Source organism: Anneissia japonica, unplaced genomic scaffold (assembly GCF_011630105.1).
Source record: "Anneissia japonica isolate Jap-2015-1 unplaced genomic scaffold, ASM1163010v1 scaffold2756_len2360902_cov194, whole genome shotgun sequence".
NCBI lineage: Eukaryota > Metazoa > Echinodermata > Crinoidea > Comatulida > Comatulidae > Anneissia > Anneissia japonica.
The window spans coordinates 364,316-381,219 of record NW_022719050.1 but is presented as its reverse complement, the minus strand read 5'-3'; the positions used below and the strand labels follow the sequence as shown (position 1 = coordinate 381,219).

Below are 16,904 nucleotides of genomic sequence, written 5' to 3'. Positions count from 1 at the left end.
AGGAACTGTCTCTTATACACATCTAGATGTGTATAAGAGACAGCAAGAAAGGTCACATTGTGAGGGAATCACAGTTGCAAAAAAATATATACTGCAGTCCACCACATGATCCAGTTTAAATCCAATCTTGCTAATTAGTACGTGACACTACTTATGCTGTACAACAGGGGCACTATTATAATTTTATACATATAATTATCTATACAATTGCCGACATTCTATTCCACCAGAGAAAGGATTCAAACCACTTTAGAATTATATAATTTTATAGAAATTTTTACAAAAACATGAATAACAAAAAATGTGGTATATATGTATTGAAATTAATAGCACAGATTTACTAACGAGTTCCTATAAGTGGACAACTTGTACAGTCATTTTGCTGTCCCCAGCCTTGTCCATTTTGGAAACAGCAACAATCGTAGATTGAATAACGAATCAATAATGGATTGGAACAGTGTCTTTCTCCGTCTGATCTTTCGTAACAATAATCTAGTCGAGCCGCTAAAAGAAAAATATACAAACAATACATTACACTATCATGTCTGCATATAAAGTGAGTTAAACTTATATGCACAAGGGCCCCAAGCATCATAGACTGTAACATTGAGGGGGCTAGATTAATGATGATCTCCAATCCACTCCCTAAGAGCATAACGGGTACTGAATATGATAAGCTGTCTACTCCCAAAGTCTCATAGTGACCTGGTTTATACAGGAAGGAGTCTACACTCTCTGATTTTCATCATCTTTATTTACTGTGCAGAACCTCTTTGGACTATAGTCACACATATTCAATATGTCACACCACACCCTCATATATCAGAAATAGAGAGAACATTATTAGATGAGCTGAATGGATTAACCTTATACAACATAGGCTACATTCAGACTTGGAGATAAACCAGGCTTGAGTTAAGTCCAGCTCAACTTTAAGCCCGGCTTAACTTTGCCGGGCGTTCAGACTAGCGGGATTAGCCAGGCGAGAATTTGCATATTAATGAACCATAACCAGGAAACATATTTCGTCACCCGAAGTCAATCCAAGACCCCCGCAATGCTTAGCTTAGAAAAGTTACACGGTGGCGCGCAAGGCCTAGTTACTATAGATACACAGCCCGGCGTGAGTTGAGCCGGGTTTATCCACCTAGTCAGAACTAGGCCATAGATACAAAAAAAAAAAAAACAATAGAAAAACACATACCTATGCACTGGTCTCCATTAGGGTTAAGAATATAGCCATTTCTACATATGCAACGGAATGTTCCTTGAGTATTTATACATTCTCCATTTTGGCATAAACCTGTTTGTTCTCTACATTCATTAATATCTTCAAAGGAAACAAAAAAAACCCATAAACAAAAGCATAATGACAATGAATACAAATTCAGTAACATAAAGCTATACGGCAATGGTTAGGAGCAGCAGCTGAATGTTGGTAGGTATATGTAAACAACTCAGGTTTGTATAATTTTTGGTGGCTTTAGTGAGGCACTTACTCAACAGATGTACTTATTAGAAAGCAGCTCTTATGAATTTTTAAATTGTTCTAATGGTATAATCTGTGTACATAGGCCTATCTGACTTGCTGCAACTTTATAATTCTTAAGACAATTTGATATGTCTCAAGTAAGTGCTGCAACAGTTAATAAAAACAGAATACTGTATAGGCAACACATCAATTATTCAAGAGCAAAACATAGCAAAAACAAAACCATGTTTGTGGAGCACGTATTTCAGCACAGCGCCTATTTCAAGTGAGGAATTTACGGTGTCATGGTGTATCCAAAAACAATGGTTCCAATGCAGCAAAATGAAGTTCAAATCTTTATTTTGTTTAACCAATACAAAAAAAGATCAATATATACGATTTGACCCTAGAACCTTTAGAGTGGAAGCCAGGCACCTTAACTACAATGTCACAGCTTCAGTTTCTGCACTTTTTTACTCTTACCTTCACATCGATTGGTCAACATATTGTACTTGAAGCCAACCACACACTGGCATGTATATGATCCAATGGTATTAGTGCACTTTCCATCAAGACATAGATTAGGAATTACTTGGCATTCATTTACATCTAAAAAAATACAATGCATTCAATGTTAGTATCTACTACTAATTATTTTATATTTAACAAGTCTCCAAGCTTACACATGGCAACTATTGTACACAAATATCTCAAGTCACCATGTAAAAAGGTGATATAACATTATACTTAAATTTTCTAATTTTAAGTTAATAATTTATTTAAATATACAAATTAAAACGCTGGCTCCCAGCGACGAGTATACTCTCCAACAGGGTTTTGCTGAGGGCGCAAGGGGTGAGTATACTCGTCAAACAACAATCTAGCATTTATACTGTAAATTCTATGTTATACATTGTAGAACCAGGGATTCCAAAGTTGGTAGTTCAGGGAAAAAGGTCTGGCAGTCAATGTGTTAAGTAATTGAATTGAATTTTTTTTTAGCTCATGACAGATAGTACATCTTTAACAAAGTAAACATGAAGGAAACATCTATGCTTGGATTTCAACCTAATAAACCTTGATTGACTTTTACATATTCAGATTCAATAACATTTATTTACACTTCCATTTCTAAAAAACACAAGGAACATGAAACACAGGATACAAAGGGAATTTCTTACAACTTACCAACACACTGCTGGCTCTCTCTATCCATTATAAATCCAATATCGCATACAAGATCTGTAGGACATTGCTGACATGGAACACCCCAGCCAGTGCCAATGGTCGCACAACAAAGTGCTTTGGTGCAACGAAGATTGCTTAGCAAATCTGAACACTGGCCTGGTCCTATGTAGGTTCTATAACATGGACCTGTTCTGTAATCTGTGGGTAAATATATGGGTTAAGTCCATTACTACTTCTAATTCTTCTTATTGGCCAGCTTCATAATTGAAGGCTTCGGCCCAGTAGCTCTTTGTAGTATTGGAAACAAACCACTATCTATTATTACCATTATCATCAACCACCACCATCCTGTCATCCACAGCTACCAGTAACACTACTACCATATCATTGTATCATTATCAGCATCATCACTACCACCATTACCATCATTATCAGCATCGTTAACCATCAACAACATTGTCATTATCACCTCTATCTTCATTATCACCACCACCACACATACACCAACACTACCACTACCAAAAATCTGTATTAGTTTAATTATTCTTGGCCACTACATTATTATCATTATTAAATTTCCAGTGCTTAAGGCCTGTTTATACTGCAATGATAATGATAACGATAAAAACAATTGTTCATTATAAATGATAAAAGAAATATGAAGTTTTTAGACTAGGGCGATTTGATAACGATTTACTCCGTATACGATAACAAAATATTTTGACATCTCAATTCAAATGACATCATGGAAAAACGATAAAATCGTTGTTAATACTATGATTTTATCTTTCTCTATGATTATGACGTTATGCATTGATTTGTCAAAATATTTTGTTATCGTATACTATACACAATAAATCGTTCTCAAATCGTCCTAGAGTAAAAACTTCTCTTATTTCTTTTACTTTCTATATGAACAATTGCTTTTTATCATATCGTTATCATTGCAAGTATAAACAGGCCTTAAAGCTGTCATTAGGCAAACTGCCAAATCCTAAACCTACAGAAAGCAGAATTTTCATGTATTTATACTTCCTTAAATGGTGGGTGTTATTTCACATCTGTGTCGTCTTTTACCTGTGGAATTTACTTTTGAGTTCTGCTAAATCTAATGTATCTCATACATCGATTTACAGTGTTTAGCTGAAGTACGTAAAACACCTTCGCTTGTTTACAGTTTTAGCACCTTTTCAGCTTGTAAAAATACACAAGTTTGGTAACATTGAACCAGAGTCATCAACAGTTTTTTTTCCACTGCAACCTTATGCAGGGTGACCCTAGGGTAACCCTGGCTTCAGATGACCTAAACACCCCAGAATGTGTCGTAAGAGACTAGTATCTTTGTGAATTCTAAAGTGTCTGATTATAGCGACTTACCAGTCTCACATCTGTTTCCAGTGAAACCATAGGTGCAGGAGCATTGATTGTTGCTTACACAACGACCTCCATTTAAACATTCTGGTTCGCATACATCTAGAAAAAAATAGATTTGTGATGGTTCAGAGCATTATGCTATACTTACATTATGTATAATATGTATATACAGTAAGTTTATACATTATGTAAACTATACTATTTAGACACATACATTTTGTATCTTAATCTGATTACTGGGATATGGTGGTGATGATTATGATGAACGAAGATGATGATTATTATGATAAAATTCAGTGTTTTCCCGAAGCCATTTTAGCCGTCAATTTTACCAGTAAAAATAACTGACCAACCAGTAAAAATAACTGACCAACCAGTAAAAATTGTGTTTGTAGAATAAAAAAAACACTTATTAGGCCTGGGTAGCCTAGACTGGCCTCTTTCAATAAATGAACATCATTTGATTCCAGACCGAGGCTATGATACGGTAATTGTTTTTTGAAGCCATTGAACGGACCACATAAAAGAGACAATACCTCACGTTGCATGCACTTAGCTGGTTTTATATGGTAAAATTTAACAGTAAAAATTTTTCAATTGGGAAAACACTGAAATTGATTATAATGATAATGCTGCTGGTGATGATGATGATAGTAATCAATATAATGATGATGATGTTGTTGGGGATGATGATGAAGATGATGATGATGATGATGATGATAGATATTATAATGTGTAGGCCCTATGTATTAACTGTCATGTAATGGGTGATCCATCTAGCACAGCAGATTTGAATTCGAGGACAATAATGATAAATAAGGACATAAAACAATAACATATGTTCAAAATGTAGGTTGTGAGTTAAGACTTAATTGGAGACCTACATAAATACATTACTAGGTCATAAATTTTGAATTAGAATTATTACATATAATTTAGAGTGCAGCTTCACTAATCATCACAAAAAGTTTTAAACAAATTGGAATTCCAGCAGCTAAATGTACAATGCAATAATGAAAATAAATATAGAAAAGTATTTAAATAGTCTACCATATTAAAGTTATCATTGTTAACAGTCAAGACTTGTACTGTTATTGTTTTATTAATTTGATTATATTATTATTTATAATTAATAACAATAATATCATTATTATTATTATTATTAATATACATAAATTGTACTTTAATTATTATTTTTGAATTGGTTCTTTATGAATTGGTTATTATTATTATTATTATTATTAAACTATGCCTTTAAAATATGTTGATGGTGGAGTTTGAATGCCAAAATAAAAATTATGCAGAAGCATTTAGCAATCATTTTTATCGGAAGCTGGGTTGCTCTAGTTGCTCCTCATGAGAATCTTTAACAGATTCAACACATTTCGTGTGTCATGAAAACTTGTAAGCCTAGAGAAACTAGTGTGTAGTAAGGCATGGTGCACGTCTTGTAAGCTTCTCCAGGGATGCCTATAACACTTGTGAAGCCCTTTGGTGGTATGAGAATCCATTTCTGTTTTACTGGCATGCAGGATATAGCACACAATATCACTTCCCCCCGGCTCTTCTCTTGACAATTGAAATCCAGCTATTGTTAATTACACAGACGGTGGTCTACGAAGGAAATAGTTTGATACCAACGACTTCACATTTTCACATGATTGGTGAACTTAGTATGTCAGGGTTAGGGTTATCTGCTGTAATCATCAATTGGAATTTTGGAAAAAAAATTAAATTAAACCACAGTGACATATAAAAAAAGAATTAACAATGAAATTAATTCACCAAGCACATGGAAGAGGGAAATGGGACAAAGATGAAGAGCTCAATATGACGCAGAAGACAGGGCGTTACCAATATTCTATTTTGAGGATGACCTTCAAATTACCCATCTGGGAAAAAATTGTGAAATGCATTTACTACAAGAAGGCAGTTTAAATCTTTTTTGGGGCCCTGTCAATCTGGAGGGGCCTATTATTAGGGGAACCACGCTGTTATTGGGGGCCCATGATAGTAATTATTATATTTGAAAAAATATCTATGGGCTCCCTGGTAAGCTTGGGCCCCGGGGATCTTTCCCCCTTGCTCCCTCTCGGTGGTACTGCTTGCATGGTATCAGCAGATTCTAGGGATGCCAGCTACCACCCCCCCCCCCCCAGCTACCACCCCCCCCCCCCACCTCCAATTTTTCAAGATTATAAAAAAAGTGGAGTAAACAAGAAATTATGCCCAAATTTCCGAAAATATGACAGTTTATGAGTTTCAAGCCTGTCTTCCACTAGGGCAATTTATTTGCGCGAATCGAAATCGTGGGCTTATGCACATGCCCATTCTTATTTATATCGGAGTTGTGTGAAGTGAAAATATGCGCAACCAATCAGATTTCAGGAAGCAAACCGACGCTGTTGAAGTTATCACCACAATACATTTCCGAATTAATTAAGGTTCGTTCTGCAACCTGCACTCGTTCCCTCCGGTCAACAACTGACTCAACCAATCTTTATTGTCCATCCTTTCGGTTAAAGTCTTGTGGGGAGCGATCGCTTATGGTTGCTGGGCCCTAGTTGTGGAACTTGTTACCTTTATTTATTCGTGAGTCACCTTCTGTCACGATTTTCAAAGAACGACTTAAGACCCACTTATTCTCGTCCCTTTAATTTTTTTTTTTTCTATTTCCATGCCAGCTAGCTTTTATAGATTTAACTAGGATAGGAGGCACCCGAATCCGAGATGGCCGAGACTCAACAGGTGCTGACTGTAGTTCAATTAGATTGAACCCTAGCCAGCGATGAGGGCATATCCCCATACTTCGGTTTGGGTGCTGGCATGGTATTCAAATTTCACTTCTTTTTTATTTTGTGGTTTTGGTTTCCGTTCCATCTTTACACTTGCCTGATAGCGCTTAGAGACTTTTTGTATTTTGCGCTCCATAAATTAAAAACCATTAACCATTAACCATTGGTGGAAAACAGGCTTAAAAGCCTTATTCAATCGATTTTGGAGCCTGCAAATATGTAGAAAATACATGTACATTTTTTTCTTTCCCGAGGAATTGTGGTTTGTCTCCCCGACGGGGGATAGAGCTCTGCCCGACGGGGAGTCCGCTGGTGCCACCCCTGACTTTGAATTCTTGGATCTGCCGCTGTGCACCACCACATGTGTGAGCATGTAAATCACACAATGGATATTCAAATTTATAACAGGGTTTGAGGGATGAATTATTCGAATATGTGCCACAAAGAAAGGCTTATCATTATGAGAATTCTGTTATGCAATTGTCAATTGTAGCCCTGGCACCCCCCAACCCCAGACCCGGGCCTAGCAGGGACTTAGCTGGGGATGTAATTTCCAAAACGGTTGCATGCATGTGAAAGTCCCGGCCACCTCCCAGCAATGTGGGGCATCGTTTAAACATACATCCCCGGCTAAGTCCCCGCCACTTACCGCCGTACACACCCGAGACCGCGGCTACTATAACGTGTAAAATTCCCAGGCCTTCTGAGGCCTGGGAATGTAACATCGATATTATTTATTCTATATTTCCGTGCGTATATGTACGCTTGTCACAACCAATTGTACGTGAGGCGCGTACTGTAGAATATTAATTTAGCCAATAATCATATTGTTTATTACATTATCCAATGAAAATTATTGTAGAGTTCTTTGTAATCGAACATCCGGTTACAGTTGTGTTTGATACAGTTTTAAAAAGAGTTTTGTTTACGTTTTGTTTGGGACTAGACGTGTTGCCTAGCTCCTTATGATTTTATCAATAAATCATCTACCAATCAGTTATATTTTGTTTTACGTCCTCTTCTGATGTTCTGTCTTGTTTATCCATGTTGACGGAGTTGCTGTAGTGTGAATTTGAGTTACAAATATTCGTTCCGGAAGATTAGGCTGAACCCTAAATAAGCCTAGCTAGCCCTTGTTGTACATTGAACCAGTTGACGTACCTGATATTTATATTACACTATACGGATCAAGGCTGATGTAGCAGTGAGAGCCGACAGCTATTTTACATATTCAACCTCATTATTGCTTTATCAATCTGAGGCTGGAACCAGTTTTACAGATATTATCCCTGATCTATCATTCATCGTTCCCGAAGTGAACATTCACTGTTACATTACATCTACGGGTAAACTTTATACACCTCGGCACTACAGGAACACAACTATGTGTACATCCCTGGCTCAGTCCCAGTCCCGGTCCGGCTAGTGGTACGTACATTTCATAACAACTTTTTAGAGCAGACTGCAGATTAAGATACATCTAGAACCAGCACAACCATATCGAACACTCAACAGTAGAATTTAGGCTATAAAATTGTGCTTAGCCATAATCATAAGTCATAAACCTACACTAAGTCATAATCCATCAATAACCATAAGAGCACTTTGGGAATTGTGGTGGATATGCCTAATTTTGAATTGAAATTTCGTGGAACCGGTCCACATTTAATATTATTATTACTTTCAAAATGTTACAGACCTAATGCGAAATTGATAAATAAGAATGTACTCACTCGTGCTACCACCATTAATGCATGCTCCTGAGCCAAGTACACCTCTCTGGCACATACAGGCATTAGGACTAGCGCAGAACCCACCATTGCAAGATCGGCTGCATATAGCTAAAAATCAAAGAAATACATCATTAGGACTAAAAAGGTAACACAAAAATATATACATACATTTTTTTTTTCAAACGCACTAATGAACTGTATAATCTTTCAACGTTGTCGTTGGTTGTGCCTAGAGTCCCACATAAATGTGAGAATGGGATGATTGCTCAACGAGTGAGATTACGAGAGGCCATGATGAACAGCGACGAATGACCGAGGTCTTTCCCAATCAGGGGCGTCATCAACCCCGAGGTCGGGGAAAAAAAAACAATTAAGCCATGATGAAACTACAGTATGATAAAGCAGTCCGGCCAGGTACAAATGCAACCTGATGTTCTCGACGAGAAAAAAGTGGGCGTTTTTTGGCCGTCGCTAAAAACCTTTTGAAGGTGGACACCCCCCCCCCACACCCCAAAAAAAAAAATATTTATGACAATTTAGGGGTTTCAACGGCTTATTTCATCGATTTTTTTGAATTTATTTTTTTTCATCGAAGAATTGTGGTTTTTCTCCCCGACGGAGGGGGTAATGACGGAGGGGGTAATGACGGAGGGGGTAATGACGGAGGGAGTAATGACAGAGGGAGTAATGACGGAGGGGTAATGACGGAGGGGGTAATGACGGAGGGGGTAATGACGGAGGGAGTAATGACAGAGGGAGTAATGACGGAGGGGTAATGACGGAGGGGGTAATGACGGAGGGGGTAATGACGGAGGGAGTAATGACAGAGGGAGTAATGACGGAGGGGTAATGACGGAGGGGGTAATGACGGAGGGGGTAATGACGGAGGGAGTAATGACAGAGGGAGTAATGACGGAGGGGTAATGACGGAGGGGGTAATGACGGAGGGGGTAATGACGGAGGGAGTAATGACAGAGGGAGTAATGACGGAGGGGTAATGACGGAGGGGGTAATGACGGAGGGGGTAATGACGGAGGGAGTAATGACAGAGGGAGTAATGACGGAGGGGTAATGACGGAGGGGGTAATGACGGAGGGGGTAATGACGGAGGGAGTAATGACAGAGGGAGTAATGACGGAGGGGTAATGACGGAGGGGGTAATGACGGAGGGGGTAATGACGGAGGGAGTAATGACAGAGGGAGTAATGACGGAGGGGTAATGACGGAGGGGGTAATGACGGAGGGGGTAATGACGGAGGGGGTAATGACAGAGGGGATAATGACAGAGGGGATAATGACGGGGGTTATGACGGCGCACCCCCCCCCCCCCCGTAGTCCGCCACTATTGTGGATATGGCGCAACAACAGGGCAACGGTTTGTAATCCCAGTTTATCTTATTACATTCTTATTTATTATTATAGTTAGGACTCTAAAATAAGGTAGTCAAATCTCTAAATTTTTATAATATTAGGCTTCCCATTCCCCCCTTGAGCATCCCGGGCGGGGACATCCCCCCCCCCCCTCCCCGAGCGGGGGGACATCGCCCCTCCCCGAGCGGGGGACATCGCCCCTCCCCGTCGGGAACAGGTACCTCTGTTGAGAAAATATCCTTAAAGCGGTTTTATCTTTTGTTGGATGCTTTAGCCTATAAGGTGCTTAACCGGGATTTGATGTCAGAGCTTCATTTCTATTTTATTTATTTTATTACAACATTTTAGGATATAGAAAAATACAACAAAATGTCCTCCAAGGATTACCAATAGTGTAGAACACATCCAAGGCAAAAGAACAAATATAGTAAAAAAAACAACATAATACATACTATAGTAAGATACAAAAATACGAGAGGTCTATATAACGAATCAATAATTCTCACACTCAAACGGATCCACCGATGAGCCCAGATATCTAAGTATATTATACCAACATAATCATTATATTATCATCAAAAATAATACTAATCTCCAGAATTTGAATCCTGAAAATAGAATTTGATGGGGCGCATCCGTGACTCTCGGTTCAATAGCAGAACATTACACATTAAAAACATTACTGTACTACATTATTTTATGAGACTGCCTTATTGATATTTCCAAGAAACGGAAATCATAAGCTGTGATATGACAGGTCGACGACAGACTCCTCTAGTAATGAGGCAAATACAACACAATGTTCGTGAAAGCTCTAAATTCCCACATACCCCATAGCGAGTACAGCCTATCCACAGCAGAAATGTTTATTTTATGGCAAAAGGAAAGCACGTATATTACTCAGTAGCTGGCATTATGCCACGAAACGTATGACAAGGGCAGTGACATCCAGATAATCCCCCATCCCCTCCCTATTGACATTAAATTGATAACTCCCTTCCACCACCAGGGCCGGCCAGCCATCCATGTTTTCGTAACCGAGAGTCTGTCCAGAAATAAACCACATTTTTTAGCGTACAAGTTACATAACGTGACGTCAATTCGAAGGATAATTCGAGAGTTTAAAATTTTTTTTTTTTTATTGAGGCTCATAACTTATTTCATGAACACATTGTCTCGGTCGCAAATGCATATTTTTTGGTCTCAACATGAAATAAACATAAGAGAAATAGCTGGGAACGTGCTTTCCACAAAAAATTGCTTATAAGATAAGAAAGCATTTCTCCATGGTACATTGATTGATGGCACCCCGCTTATATGGAATGTGGTAGGTGAACGCAGCAGTTTTCAAACAAGAGATTTTTTTTTCGCAATTCTACAGATAATGATGGTAGCCTATTTGTTTTGTTTTTTTTACGCTTGACTGCTCTTTAAGTTGTCGTTCCACTCCAATACGACTTGATATAATGAAATCATTTTTTATACAGAAATATAAACAAATGCAACCATAAATAAATTATTATATTATTATTATTATTATTATTATTATTATTATTATTATTATTATCATTATCACCATTATTATTGTTATTATTATTATTTCCTCACTCATAACATAAGCATAATATCCTTCATGTACAAAAAAAAAAGAATAAAGTTAGGACCTAAAAATATACTTACGGATAATACACTGATTTACAGAATGATGAAGTCTCCATCCTGGACAGCAATATGCGTATTGTCTTGGCCCACAAACATTTGGCCTGACAAGATAAAAAAAAAATATATAAATAATTATCAAGGTATATTTTTGCCCTGATCGACGCTGGTAATATAGTACAATATTGCCGATGCCGAGACCTAAAGAGGTTTAACGATAGCCGTCCGTCGCTAAATTACGCACTGGTCGATGTTTATTTTACTCTGCTTGCAAACCTTCACATCTTAAGTCTAGGTCAGATACAATAAATTTAGGAAAGGAATAAATCTTAAAAGATCATAAAATCGGCTTGGATTGTTTTCTTGTTGGTTTAGTCAATTAACAATTACGATTAAATGCGTTGTAAATGGATACCGTATGTCAATGTCGGAGATTCCAGAGGACCAAAATCTGAGTTGGTCGTTCGAGAAATCGTTTTTTTTTTTAATTCAAGGGAACATAATCATATAGCCTATCCTTGTGGAAAAAATTCACACATAACCTCACAAAAGCATACACCTTTTAAAATGTCAGTTGAGTTAGTCAAAAAAGAACAAATTGACTGGTTGATTTTTTTTCTATGTTTTATAATTTAATTAGCCTCCAGATCCATTAGAAAAGTAATTTTCTTCAAATTTGTACAGATTTTTCTCAGATTTCCTCATCACCGGAATGCACGAGGTGAAGTCTAATCCTATCTGCTGCCCAACGATTGCTACTGGATCCATTGAATTCTGGACTGTCTTCCTATGATCTTGCAATTCTGTTTTTTCTCTTCTAGTATTTTAAGACACTGGTTTCACCGATCCTATTTTTTTAACCATATTTATAGAGGGTGACCCTTCCAGCGTATCCAGAAGATCGGCTGATATTCAGGGACGCTCTTAAATAAATTAAATGATGTGATGCTTTTATCAGCGAAGTTTCTTTATGAGGCTTAGAGAGGAGTTGTTTTTAGTCGTGAGAAAAAGTCCTACTGTCACAGGAATTGAACCTAGGACCCTGGGATTAGAAGGCAAGCATCTTAACCACTAAGCTACTCAACTCCACTATATATTGGTTGCTTTGAGGCTGCAAGTGGTTTGCCGACCAATGTAATTGCTCCACTATACTTCTGCAGTTCTGTTGCTGGTCTTTTTGTTGGTGTACATCAGTAAACCGTGTATGAAATTATTTTTGACTATTCCGTTGACACAAAGAAACTGACTTAAATCTGAAAAATCGTGTTCATATACCGATATTTCTGGGAACTGTTGCCAAATCAATACCTCTTCAGATTCCTCTGACCATTTCCTGAAGTCAAATAGTTGCTAGTGATACTAGGGAGCTGATACAGAGAACAGATTATCTGTTCCTTCAATGCACCCTGCTTATTTCTTAAATGCATTTGTGAGAAATAGTTAGAAGTATTACAGATGCTTTCTGTGATCAGGGGCGGATCCGGGTGTGTCCAAAAGTGGGGGGGGGGCCAAAAGCGGGGCCCAAAGTTGGGCCGATCGAGACAGTACCGTGCGTGGGGGTCCGGGGAAATTTTTGTGTTCTAGACGCCCGAAAATAACATTTGAGGCGTTCTGGGCTATCATTTTATTCTTTTTCTTTCTTTCTTTTTTTCTTTTTTTTACCTCCCAAAAGGGCCGCCCCCACCCCTTAAATCCGCCCCTGGGCATACTAATTTTTTGGGCAAAAAATCCCAGCCATCACCTCCTCCAAAAGTACAATTCCACTTCTACATCCATGTTATTACTTTCCTATCATTCAATATATACAATCTTAAGATATGGGTTATCAGATGTTCGTCAGAAGTCTGCCGGCCTAAAATGACAAGTTTATTGGGTTGTTTGAGAAGGGTTTCCCAGATCTTTGTATAGGCCTATATCTTTAATAGTTTCCTGGTGGTGTGTCCATTTAAACTTCTGAAACCATCCACCAATCATCTACCAACAGCATCACTATTTTATCAGAGATCATCATCATTATCATAAAATTCACGTGTTGGATTTACAAAAACTTTGCCAAATATTCAACCAAGCTCAATAATCAACTTAAAAACAGATAAACTTAAAAGTGTCATCCAACATGCATTTTTAAAACACATGCTTTTTCTTGCTTCATTTTAAAATAGCGATCGTAGACAATATTTTTTGCAAAACGTCTATTTTAAATACTAAACCCCAAGTCTGATATCCATGTTGCCCCATTGATGCTTGAAGATAAAGATACGTTCATATAAATGTTAGTTTCAAAAGCTGAGTTCTTTATTAGCTGTTGATAAGAAAGTGAAAATAACCAAATCTGGAAAACATGTCCTGTTTCACAATGGTGTTCAGAATATCTGGGGTTTTTGTTAAGATTGTACAAGCTCAGTGATGGCGCCAGGACCTGCCCGACGGAGGGGCTAAGGCCCGACGGGGAGGGGGTGGGGGTGTGCTAGTGGAGCGAATCGAGTCTCACTTGGCTGGGGACCAGGGGGGCCGCCTAGGAGGACCCCCGGATATTTGACGAATTATGGCGAATTTTTATTACTTATTTGATAGGCATCGAGCTACTATAAATAATATGACTTCATGTAGGCTATATTTTCTAATGTCGAAATCAGCTTCCAAAACCAAAACATTTTGAATAAAACAAGAAACAAAGAGTATGCAATGTAACCATCAAATTTATTTTCAAATCCTCATTCTTGAAAGTAAAATTTTTGAAATTTTGCATGAAATCTGTCAACCACGCTGTCAAGGTCGAGGTTGCTTCCTCTATCACGATGTATTCCAAGCATCATGAGGCTATCCAAACGAGCATTTGTCATAACAGAACGCAAATTATTTTTAGTCTCATTGAACTATTATTATTATTATTATTATTATTATTATTATTATTATTATTATTATTATTCATTATTATTATTAGGTAGATTTTGACGCCCGACGTTAAACTTAACGTTAACGGATGACGTCATAATTTATTCATCTTGCGTTGCAGATTACGTTACATTTCAGGATTTTACGTGATCGACGTACGTTATTTACGGGTTTGCGCATGCGTATTTCGATTCGTTTACAAAAAGGGGCGGAGCTATCTCGTTGCATTTTGGGTACTAACGTTAAAGTTTTAACGTTGTGCGGCGAAAACTACTACTATTATTATTATTAATATAATTATTAATATTATTATTATTATTATTATTATTATTATTTTGATGAAAAGTTAACACAAGTAGTTTAATGAAAGTAATAATTTTTTTTATTTGTTTATTCCCCGACAAAATTTACTCGTCTTCCCCGACGGGAGGGTAGGGGGGGGGGGGCTATGCTTCCCCTACGGGGGACGGGGGCCTATAGCTATATGGCGCCACCACTGTGCAAGCCAGCCTATATATACTGAAATCTCACAGCAGATCAGGAAAAAATTTGAACTTCATCATTAGAGTTTTCAATTTTAGTTCCGGTAGTTCTATTACATGTTGAGTAACAGCAAATAAGATAGATCCACAATGCCGCAAATTGATTCAAGCCGTTTCCACGAAAGCGCCTAAATTGCTGTCACCACAGGAAGAATTTTGAATTGGTCACAGAGTTTCCAGAAGAGTACCATTTGAGGGTTCATAAAGTCTCTTTCGATTTTATAGCATCATCGAATGTAGCTCTATCACGCCAAGATTTTGCTAGCCTATATCTTCTGAGAGTCACATTAATGTGTTGTGAAATTTCTGAGTGTTGGGTCTATTGTAATTTGTATAGTGCAGTGTAGGCCTACAAATAATCAACTACAGTCATTTCGAGACCAAATATCGAATGTTTTCTTGCTCGCAATACGGTAACCACAATGATGTACAGTATCTAGAGTAACCTTATCTAGTCTCACGGCATATACCTATCAAACTCCATGCGAGTATTAACCTGCATAAGACCTAAAAGAATAACATTTATACCACAATATTTGCTTATATTCTATATATCATATACCGAAAGGTCCACTGATTAAAAACAGATAAGAAAGTATAATACATACTCCAAGTATTGAAATACACGCCATCGTGTTGGGATTCAATATTTCGACATTAATTATGTCATCATCAGGAATGAAAAAATTATCCATATTAGCAAGCTTATATGCACTAGTACCAAAAGTGTTTAACCAATCAAAACATTACCTCTAATAGGTGACACAGCAGTGATTTAAACAAAAGATCAAAACATTCTTACTCTAATGATTAAAGATACCTACAAAAACAAAGAAAGCTCATTTGAAGCCCTGAGCCCATTGTTAAGCAAAGGGTGTAGTCTACGTATAGCGAACGCTTCTTTAAACAATAGGATAGACCAGTTTCGGGAGCTGTCAATAATGTTAGTACAGTACTAGAAAATATTAAACCTAATTTATTACTTACATTACAGACGACATTATCATTTTCAAGTATACCCTGTAGGCCTAATCCTAAAACATATTGGAATGCCTCACAGTTTTTAACATGATCAAATATAACACTATCAGATCGTGAAGAATGTTCTTTAAGTCTAGTTATTATGCACCTATCTGTCTTACCAATATAATCACTATTACAGCCTGGACATTTAAAATGATAGACAACAGAGCTTCTGTACTCCTTAGGGGTTTGATCCTTGGTAGATATAAAATGAGAAACATTTTTATACGGCCATACAATTATGAATTTTACCTCTTTAATTAAGTGTTTCTTTACCTTATTTAAACATCTACGTAAAATGAACTCACCTGGTTTTCTAGATAAGGCAATCTAAACCAAATCTTAATCAAGCTATCATCAGTAGGCCTATGTATACATTTAGGTTCATTTAATTTCTTAAGTACATTATTAACAACTTTTAAAGGGTACCCATTCCAAGAGTTGTGTACTCCTGATAAACTTCAAACAGAGGAAGTTTCAGGAAGTTTATGTCTTGGAAAGAGAAAACTTCCCCTTCTCTTTCCCTGACTGTTTTTACCGGGCTGACCAAGCCGTCGTACCGGGCTGGGTAATAAGAGAAAGGAAAGAGGTGAGAGGGAGGGAAAGAGAAAGAAGAGGAAAAGAAAAGGAAAGAAAAAGAGAAGAGAAAAATAAAGACAAGAATAAAAAGGAAGATATCATAATGACCAGACTCACAACAACCTGCAACCCCTTCTCCACTTCAAAAACTGTCATAACTCCTTTGATCTATGCCGCCCAATGGCGTAACCACTGGGGGACAAGGGGAAAATATCTATCTTGGAAAAGTGTTCCCCACCCCTTTATAAATGCCCTTTTCATCCCCTGAAAGTGC

At 37.6% G+C, this 16,904-nt stretch overlaps 1 protein-coding gene across 1 annotated transcript in view; it reads right to left on the bottom strand.

Annotated features, from left to right (window-relative positions):
- Nucleotides 1-16,904, bottom strand: part of LOC117110796 (fibrillin-2-like) — a gene marked incomplete in the record, with an annotated part of 84,494 nt that overhangs the window by 48,043 nt on the left and 19,547 nt on the right. The window contains 7 exon segments of the mRNA XM_033253616.1: nucleotides 346-504; nucleotides 1,205-1,330; nucleotides 1,955-2,080; nucleotides 2,660-2,857; nucleotides 4,037-4,132; nucleotides 8,562-8,669; nucleotides 11,613-11,695. Of these exon segments, the coding sequence (XP_033109507.1) occupies nucleotides 346-504; nucleotides 1,205-1,330; nucleotides 1,955-2,080; nucleotides 2,660-2,857; nucleotides 4,037-4,132; nucleotides 8,562-8,669; nucleotides 11,613-11,695 (896 nt within the window).